General features: G+C 51.6%; 1 protein-coding gene across 5 annotated transcripts; it reads right to left on the minus strand.

The window, feature by feature from the left end:
- Positions 1 to 685: 685 nt before the first annotated feature.
- On the minus strand, positions 686 to 9,769 carry LOC126929525 (glutathione S-transferase theta-1). 5 transcript variants are annotated; one of them, XM_050745960.1, is made up of 5 exons: positions 9,565 to 9,757; positions 6,447 to 6,534; positions 4,106 to 4,256; positions 1,369 to 1,545; positions 686 to 1,164 (listed from the first exon to the last, which is right to left on the minus strand). In XM_050745960.1, exons 1-5 carry the CDS (start codon positions 9,674 to 9,676, stop codon positions 970 to 972), a joined length of 723 nt encoding a protein of 240 aa, XP_050601917.1. In that variant the 5' UTR covers positions 9,677 to 9,757; the 3' UTR covers positions 686 to 969. The 5 variants fall into 5 exon arrangements, with proteins under 5 accessions (XP_050601917.1, XP_050601919.1, XP_050601918.1 ...); XM_050745962.1 differs by lacking the exon at positions 4,106 to 4,256 and adding an exon at positions 7,716 to 7,800; XM_050745961.1 differs by lacking the exon at positions 4,106 to 4,256 and adding an exon at positions 7,716 to 7,824.
- Between the last annotated feature and the right edge of the window lie 205 nt (positions 9,770 to 9,974).

Genomic DNA, 9,974 nt, shown 5'->3' on the forward strand with positions numbered 1-9,974 from the left:
AGCTGGGCGTGGTGGGGTGCACCTGTTGTCCCAGCTTCTTAGGAGGCTGAGGTGGGAATATCGCTTGAGCCTGGGGCCTCAAGGCTGCAGTGAGCCATGACTGTACCACTGCACTCCAGCCTGGGCAACAGAGTGAGACCCCATCTCTGAAAAAATATTTTTTTGGGGAGCCAGGCACAGTGGCTCACTCCTATAATTTCAGCACTTTCAGAGGTGGAGACGCGCAGATCAGTTGAGGTACAGAGTTTGAAACCAGCCTGGCCAGCATGGTGAAACCTCGTCTCTTCTAAAAATACAAAAATTAGCCAGGTGTGGTGGTGCATGCCTGTAATCCCAGCTGTTCAGGAGGCTGAGGCAGGAGAATCGCTTGAACCTGGGAGGCAGAGGTTGCAGTAAGCTGTGATCGTGCCACTGCCCTCCAGCCTGGGCAACAGAGCAAGACTCTGTCTCAAAAAAAAAAATTTTGTTTTGAACTCCTGGACTCAAGCAATCCCCCAACCCGGACCTCCCAAAGTACTGGGATTATAAGCATGAGCTACCACACTCAGCCACATTTATTAATTTCACTCTTGGCAAACATCAGGGAGAAGCTGACCCAAAAGGCCTGGGAAGGGTGATTGTCTTTCGGATAGAGACCAAGACTAGGGTTGGGACAGAGGAAAGTCAAATAAATCACACATTAGAGTTAGAAGCAGAGGCTCAGGCTGAGCCCAGGTTTATTATTCAAAATGAAAATGAAATGCAGTGATTAAAGGACACAGGGTCTCAGTGTGCATCATTCTCATGATGGCTTTCAGGCGGCTGTGGAAGACAGGGTAGGGATGGTGGCCTCGGGAGCTGAGGCGCTCTGGGACTTGGGCAAGTCTTAGGCAAGCCATTCCTGCTTTCTGGGCCTGGCTCCCATGGGCCATTAGAAATGAAAGTGCTTTGTGGACTGTTGAGGGCAGTGCAGGGGTAAAGCTTCCCAGCTCACCGGATCATGGCCAGCACCCAGGGCATCAGCTTCTGCTTTATGGTGGGGTCTGCAGGTGGGAAGTCCTTGGCCTTCAGAATGACCTCATGGGCCTCCCGGAAGAGGTCCTCCCCCACTGCTGCCTCCACGCGCTGCCGCCATGTGGCCAGCTTGGGTCGGCTTTCGAAGACTTGGCAGCCAGCACCCACAGGCTGTGGGGAAAAGGGGACAGAATGGGGATGGATGGTTGCGAGGGCAGGGATGGGCAGCATCTGATTTGGGGACCATAGATCTTCCGGAGGGGTTTGCACACACACTTAAGCACAGTGCTATAGCCAGGTGTGGCAGCATAAGCAGGACTTCAGCAACTAGCCAGGGCCCCCTGCCTAGCGGGCCCACCTGCCCACAGCACTCACATGCATCAGCTCCGTGATGGCTACCAGGTCAGCTAAGGAGATGTGAGGCCCAGTAAGGAAGGCCTTGTTCTGGAGGAACTTGTCCTCGAGCAACTGCAGGTTCACATCCAGCTCTGCCAGGGTGGCTGCCAGTGTCTGGGGAGATACTGGCTCGCCCAGGAAAACAGGGAACATCACCTGGGGATTGGGCAGGCAAAGTCAGGAGTTAGTGGGGTAGAGAGTTAGTTTTGATTTGCATTTCCCTAATGATTAGTGATGCTGAGCATCTTTTTTTGTACTTGTTGGCCAAAATGAGAATATTCTCAACACACTGGGTTAAGTAAAATATATCAATTTCCTTTTTTTCTTTCTTTCTTTCTTTCTTTCTTTCTTTCTTTCTTTCTTTCTTTCTTTCTTTCTTTCTTTCTTTCTTTCTTTCTTTCTTTCTTTCTTTTCTTTCTTTTCTTTCTTTCTTTCTTTCTTTCTTTCCTTCTTTTTTCTTTCTTTTCTCTCTCTCTCTTTCTCTCTCTCTCTGTCTCTCTCTCTCTATGTCTATCTCTCTCTCTTTCTTTTTTTTTGAGACGGAGTCTTTCTGTGCTGCCCAGGCTGGAGGTGCAATGGCATGATCTCGGCTCACTGCAAGCTCCACCTCCCAGGTTCACGCTATTCTCCTGCCTCAGCCTCCTGAGTAGCTGGGACTACAGGCGCCCGCCACCACGCCCAGCTAATTTTTTGTATTTTTTTTTAGTAGAGACGGGTTTTCACCTTGTTAGCCAGGATGGTCTCAATCTCCTGACCTCGTGATCCCCCGCCTTGGCCTCCCAAAGTGCTGGGATTACAGGTGTGAGCCACCACACCCAGTCTTACTTTTTATTTTTTCTTTTGAGACGGTGTTTAGCTGTGTCACCCAGGTTGAAGTGAAGCGGTACCATCTCGGCGCACTGCAAACTTTGCCCCCTGGGTTCAAGTGATTCTCCTGCCTTAGCCTCCTGAGTAGCTGGAATTATAGGCGCAGGCCACCAAGACTGGCTAATTTTTGTGTTTTTAGTAGAGACAAGGTTTCCCCATGTTGACCAGGCCAGTCTCGAACTCCTGACCTCAGGTGATCCACTGCCTCGGCATGCCAAAGTGCTGGGATTACAGGCATGAGCCACTGTGCTCGGCCTCTTTTTATTTTTTAATTGTGCCTACTAGAAAGTTTAAAATTACGTATGTGCTTCACATTATACTTCTATCAGACAGCACTTGACTAAATGAACTAAATTCCAGAGAGGCATAACCCGTTCCTATATGAGCTACTTTCATTTCAATTTCATTTTCTTGGACCCAAGCAGGCAGGGAGAAAGACTGCCACAGGCACGGGCTTTTCTGACTGAGCAGCAGTTTGGGAACTGGGGACAGGGCTGAAAAGCAGAGAGATCTTATAGGCAACATAGTAGTTGGTGATTAGATTTTAAAGCCATGCTAGACTGAGCTAGTGACCTGATCTCACATTCAAGAAATCTGAAACCAAAGATAAACTGAAACCAATTAAACCTGCAACCCAGCCCACCTCCTGATTAGCTAGAAGAGAACGGCCTCGCATCCTGGTTACCTGACAAAGGGAAGTGCAAGCCCTTTCTTGGGGGTATTTATTATGCAATTTAATCTCTGTTCTTCTTTTATCATAATGTCTGGCACACAAGAATACATCATGAGGCCAGGCATGGTGGCCCACGCCTGTAATCCCAGCACTTTGGGAGGCCGAGGTGGGAGGATCACCTGAGGTCAGGAGCTCAAGACCAGCCTGGCCAACATGGTGAAACCCTGTGTCTACAAAAATAGAAAAATTAGCCACGTATGATGGCGGGTGCCTGTAATTCTAGCTCCTTGGGAGGCTGAGGTGAGAAAATTGTTTGAACCTGGGAGGCAGAGGTTGCAGTGAGTCAAGATCAAGCCATTGCACTCCAGCCTGAGCAATGGAGTGAGAGTCCATCTCAAAAAAATAAAAAATAATAATAATACATCATGAGACAAGCAAAGAAGCAGGCAAATGTGACCCATAATTAAGAGGGAGAAAAAAACAATCAATAGAAATAGACCCATAGGCTGGGTGTGGTGGCTCATGCCTATAATCCCAACACTTTGGGAGGCCAAGGAGGATGAATCACTTGAGGTGAAGAGTTCAAAACCAGCCTGGCCAACATGGTGAAACCCGGTCTATACTACAAATACAAAAAATAGCCAGGTGTGCTGGTGGGTACCTGTAATCTCAGCTACTCAGGAGGCTGAGGCAGGAGAATCACTTGAACCTGGGAGGTGGAGGTTGCAGTGAGCTGAGATCTTGCCCCTGCACTCAGCCTGGGTGACAGAGTGAGACCCCCATCTCAAAAAAACAAAACAAAACAAAACAAAACAAAACAGATCCACAGAACACCTACGTGTTGAGATTAGTTGACAAAGATTTTTAGGTAACAGTGATAAATATGTTAGAGAATTTAGAAGAAAAGACAGATAAAATGGATAAACAGATGGTGAATTTCAGCGGAGAAGTGGAAATTCTAAAAACAACCAAATGGAATTTCCAGAGCTGAAAAATACATATCTCAAACAAAGAATGTATTGGATAGGCTTAATAGCAATTTGGCACAACAGAGGAAAGAATCTGTGAAGGCAAAGACAGGTCAGTAGAAATAATCCAAAACTGAAAAGAAGAAAATGGTGCCTGAGCACTTCTGGGGAATGTTCTCGCCGCTGCCCCCAACACTCCCAGCCTCACCTTATGCCACAAGGCCCGGAGGCAGCTTCTCCGCAGAGTCGTGTGCTGCCATGCCAGGTACTCATCCACACGGGCACGGGCCTGCAGGTCCTGAGGGTACCAGTAATCAGGGACCTTATATTTGCGCGTCAGGTAGAGCAGGATGGCCACACTGTGGGTGTGGGGGAGTCACGATAGGTAAGGGAAGGGCACTGTGCTGGGTATTCTATACGTAGTTTTTTTTGTTTTTGTTTTTGTTTTTTTTTGAGATGGAGTCTCACTCTGTCACCCAGGCTGGAGTGCAGTAGTGCGATCTTGGCTCACTGCAACCTCCACCTCAAGAGAATTCAAGAGATTCTCCTGCTTCAGTCTCCCAAGTAGCTGGAATTACAGGTGCGTGACACCACACCTGGCTAATTTTTTTGTATTTTTAGTAGAGATGGGGTTTCACCCTATTAGCCAGGATGGTCTCGACTCCTGACCTTGTGATCCGCCCACCTCGGCCTCCCAAAGTGCTGTGATTACAGGTATGAGCCAACACGCCCGGCTTTTTTTTTTTTTTTTTGAGACAAGGTCTTCCTCAGTCACCCAGGCTGGAATGCAGTGTTGCAATCTCAGCTCACTGCAGCTTCAATTTCTACAATAGTGCACCACCGTGCCTGGCTTTTTTTTTTCTTTTTTGTGGAGATAGGATCTTACTGCATTGCCCAGGCTGGTCTTAAATTCCTATCCTCAAGCAATCCTCCAGCCTTGGCATCTCAAAGTGCTGGCATTACAGGCACGAACCACTGTGCCCAGCACACTTCTTTAAACTTTCTGACAATTTGCCAAAGTATTAGCCTCATTTTCCAGAGAAGAAAACCAGGCTTAGAAAGGCAGAGATTTGCCCTAGGGCATACAGCTCTTAATGGTAGAGCTGAGAATCTTTCTGAGGCTATACCCAAGCTTTTCCTACCACCAGGCAAAATCCCACAACAGAATGTCTTGCCAAATGCTTAGAGACAGTTTCTGATCAGAGAACCAGAGAGAGCTTCCAGGAGGATGGGTCATCAAAGCTGGTCTTTAAAGAAGCTCAGTTCTTTCCATTCTGCATCCACTCTCATCTGCTGGGATTCTGACCAGCCTGTGATGGCCTGATTGTTCAAAAAGGCTCCCATGTCCTTTTGTTCTTTCTATCATTCTTTCTGCCAAGAATCCGCTCCTATCTAAGCCGACTGAGGTAGTTTGGCTCCCTAAAGCACCACTCAGGAAACACTCTTGCAGCTGCAGGATCCTAGAACAACAACAGACAAGGCCCCCTGGCACTCTCCTCCTTCCCTGGGTTTTGAGGGCCGCCATGGTGATGGGATGAGCATGGACCTGGAAGGGCACCAGATGTGTCCATTTGGAGACACAGAAAAGCTTTCAGGAACTTGGGGTTTCCCAAGAGTTGGGCATGCAGGCCAAAAGGGCAGAAAACCTGTGTATCTGCCACTGGCCCATATTCTCTATTAAGCTGGGGCTACGCCCATGTCCCAGCTTAACGACTCCATTGTCTGTGCAGGGTGCCCAGGAGCTCCTTTTGCTCCAAGCCAGTTGTTCAAGTCATCTCTGAGGAGGGCTGCAGGTCCCTGTGAGCCACAGACCTCCTGAAGGTGACAGTAGTGGCAGAGAAATGCAGAGATTGCACATTGACTCTGGCTGCTACCTGGGAGGTACAATGCTGAGTCACACAAGGACTCAGGACACCTGGGGCACCAGGAAGGAAGAAGGTCCCTGGCAGAATGTCAGAGGAATTCATTGGAGGTGCATCCATCCTGAGATTTCAGAGATGAGCTCTAAAGCACAAACTCCAGGTTCTCTTTCTTATGGGAAGGGTGACTCTGGTGACAAAAGGGGCAGAACTGGGGAAAGGTTGGCCTTTCCTGAAGAGGATTCAACTTCTTGGGACCTGCTGTGATGTAAGACGTCCATATCTGGTGGCTCTCCCATGGGGGAGACCCATCCTGGGAAGCTGCAGCCCAGAGATGGAGCCACCGGGCAGCCCAGATGCCACTGAGCCATCGCCACAGAAGCTTGGCCAGAGGACTGCCCCATGGTGGCCAAGGCTGCCTTCCTCCACTGGCTTGCCCTGCCTCAAGGATACTCTCACCAGCAACCAAAGGACTGGTGCGGAAGTAAAGTAGATGTTTGCTTTTCCAATCATCAGGGTGAACTGGAATAGCAGGAAGCCAGGGGCCCGGGGTCCAGTACTGACTCTCTGCGGGATGCGGGGCACAGAGACTCTCTGCCTCTGAAGACTTTAGTTTCCTTGTCTGTGAAATACAGGGTTAGAGCAGGATGGTTCCAGCAGGCCTGGCAGCAGCCCTAGGGTCCCACTTACCTCTCCGTCAAGGTGAAGTCCCCGTCCTTCAAGGCTGGCACCTTCTTCAGGGGGTTCACCTGGGCAAAAGCATCGCTTAAGTGCTGACCTGGGAAGAATCCAGCATGGTGAGTGGTGGGAGGACAACGCTGAGCCCGCCATGGCCTGTGCCCCTCCCTGCAATGCTCAGGCCCCAGTTTCATAGCTCTTCTTCCCACCAGTCTGCACTCCTGGTTGGCAAAGACTGGACGGGCCCCTGCGGGAGGAGGAGGAGGCCACTCCACTGGCTGGTACAAAATAGACAACATCCCTTGCTAAGTCCTGTAGGCACAGCCTCCTTCCATAGCCTGCCCCTCTGCAACAGAGCTCACTGTGCAGGGTGTGGTTCCTGGACCTTGGCATGCACCCTACCCACCTCCTCTTTCCACTATTGCCAGCTTCATGAACTTACAATCAGAGCGTCCCAAGCTGCAGGATAGGTCACCTGAGGGGACTCTGGCTTACTACCTTGTCCCTTCCACCATTAACTCTAAGGCAGGGTCATGAAACACAGAGAAGTGGCCTTTTTCTGGTATCTACCTACTTAGAAGCAACTTCTACTGGCTCTGCCATGTCCCTTTGTTCACCCTGCCCTGGGCATTGTGGAGCTGTGTGTAGCACACCTGCTACCACCTTCCATACCCTGACCTTTTATTCTCCTTACAGATGGGGTCTCGCTATGTTGCCCAGGCTGGTCTTGAACTACTGGCCTTAAGTGATCCTCCCACCTCGACCTCCCAAAGTGCTGGGATTACAGGTGTGAGCCACCATGCCCAGCCTGCTACCCTCTCTTTACCCTCCCTTCAGACTGTTCCTTCACCAGGAACACCCTCCTCTCTTTCCTAGTAAAACATGCTTCCCTCTGCACCACTATATTTGACAACCAGCTTGGACGTCCTCTTGCCTCCCATTCCCTTTCCTCTGCCCCATACTCTGCAGAGGAAGTCCTTGTGCAGGACAGTGGGCAGTCTCCAGTAGAGACTAGGTGAAGAAGTTTCAGGCAGAGGGCCAGCCATGGAGTGGGAGCCCTGGGCAGAAGGCTTAGCCAAGTAGAGTCGCCTTACTTGCCCAATCAGCCATACCTGGGTTCTGCTTCCAACCCCTCCTACTACCCCACCCCGCACTGGGCCTGGGCCTGCCAGCTGAGTCCTCAAGGGCCTTGGAGGCATGCCAGAGAAACAACAGGGTGTAGGGCTCACCAAGCTCCAGGGTCCCCCTTCTGCTCCCAGCATACCCCCTGGGGCAACCTACCTCCCCAGCAGGAACAAGAGGCAGAGGACAAGGTTTTGGGAGGCAGAGGTTGTAGTGAGCTGTGATCCTGCCACTGCACTCCAGCCTGGGTGACAGAGCAAGACTCCGTCTCAAAAACAAACAAACAAACAAAATGCCTTGGGCCAGGCACAGCAGCTCATGCCTGTAATCCCAGCACTTTGGGAGGCTAAGCCGGTGGATCATTTGATGTCAGGAGTTGGAGAACAGCCTGACCAAAATTGTGAAATCCCATCTCTGTTAAAAATTAGCCAGACATGGTGGCACACATCTGTAATCTCAGCTACTCAGGAGACTGAGGCAGGAGAATCGCTTGAACCCGGGAGGCGGTGGTTGCAGTGATTTGAGATCCATGCCACTGCACTGTGACAGCAAGGGTAAGATTCTGTCTCAAAAAAAAAAAAAAAAAAAAAAGAAGTGGAAAACAAGGACAAGGTCAGAGGCAAAACAGGAGGAGCAGAGGAAGGAAGGGACAAAGAAGAACCCCAATGCAGACTGGACGAGTGCAGAGGGCAGGGATGGAAAGTCACATCCTGAGCTGTTTGCTGTTGCAGAATCTCAGCAGCTGGGCCACAAAGAAGGGACTTGATCCCGCCCCAGTCTCTACACTTGGCACCCTTAACCTCTCTCATCCCGCCTTTCCCTAGGCCCAGGTCACACGCGTTTTCATTTTGTTTCTTATTTTCATTTTAAGATGGGGTCTTGCTAGAATGTCCTGACTGGAGTGCAGCGGCTATTCAAGGACACCATCATAGCGCCCTGCAAGGGGAGCCCTGACAGACGGCACCTGGAAAATCGGGACGCTCCCACCCTAATACTGCGCTTTTCCAACGGCCTTAGCAAACGGCACACCAAGAGATTATATCCCGCGCCTGGCTCCGAGGGTCCCACTGCCACTGAGCCTGGCTCACTGCTAGCACAGCAATCTGAGATGAACTGCAAGGCGGTAGCGAGGCTGGGGGAGGGGTGTCCCCCACTGCTGAGGCTTGAGTAGGTAAACAAAGCGGCCGGGAAGCTCGAACTGGGTGGAGCCCACCGCAGTTCAAAGAGGCCTGCCTGCCTCCGTAGACTCCACCTCTAGGGGCAGGGCATAGCTGAATAAAAGGCAGCAGAAACTTCTGCAGACTTAAACGTCTCTGTCTGACAGCTTTGAAGAGAGTAGTGGTTCTCCCAGCACGGAGTTTGAGATCTGAGAACGGACAGACTGCCTCCTCAAGTGGGTCCCTGACCCCAGAGTAGCCTAACTGGGAGCCACCTCCCAGTAGGGGGGTGACTGACATCTCATAAGAGCGGGTGCCCCTCTGAGACGAAGCTTCTAGAGGAAGGATTAGGCAGCAACATTTGCTGTTCTGCAGCCTCCACTGGTGATACCCAGGCAAACAGGGTCTGGAGTGGACCTCCAGCAAACTCCAACAGACCTGCAGCTGAGGGTCCTGACTGTTAAAAGGAAAACTAACATAGCGCCCTGCAGCCTGGAACTCCTGGGCTCAAGCGATCCTCCCACCGCAGCCTCTGGAGTAGCTGGGACTACAGGCGTGTGCCCCTGCACGCAGATGCGCCTGTTTTTGTCCTCCGGTCTCGCTTCTCCTCATGATCCAAACCCCTTTATTCGGCCTTAGGGGAACCCCGTGGTCTATTCCGTGAGACCGAGCAGAGTTTGGGGGAGCCCCCACTCTTGGATCTCCCTGCTGGCTCTTTCTCCGTTCGGTCTCCAAACCAGACCAGCAAGGGCCCCAGGAAGAAGGTGGCGCCGGGAGAAGTTCCCTAAGCTATGTATGCCTACCTGTCCCTTCCTGACTTTTCAGTTCCCCAAACCCGAGGCCAGGGCTACCTTTAATCAGATCCACGATGCGCAGCTCGAAGGGGATGCCGTTCTTCTTGGCGAAGATGTAAACAGCGCGGCAGGGCTGGGACAGCAGGTCCAGGTACAGCTCCAGGCCCATAGCGGGGACAGACCGACCAGAGGGGAAACCAGCGGGAGAAAGCAAACTCCAGTGCCAGGACTCGGGTCTCGGACCTCAGACCACGCCCCTGCGGCCACGCCCCCCGACCGCAGTGTCCCATTGGGCGGCTCGGGCGCCTGGGGACGCTGTTTAGTCCAATCGCGGGCGGCGGGCGGCCTGTCAGAGGGCTGGGCCAGCCTGGCTCCTGCAGGATCAGGGCGGGTGGCCAAGAGACGGTAGTCCCTCAGGGGGACGCACAGAAAGGCCCCAGTTCCATCCCTTTCGTGCCTGGCTCTCT

Source organism: Macaca thibetana, chromosome 10, assembly GCF_024542745.1.
Source record: "Macaca thibetana thibetana isolate TM-01 chromosome 10, ASM2454274v1, whole genome shotgun sequence".
In the NCBI taxonomy this organism is placed as follows: domain Eukaryota; kingdom Metazoa; phylum Chordata; class Mammalia; order Primates; family Cercopithecidae; genus Macaca; species Macaca thibetana.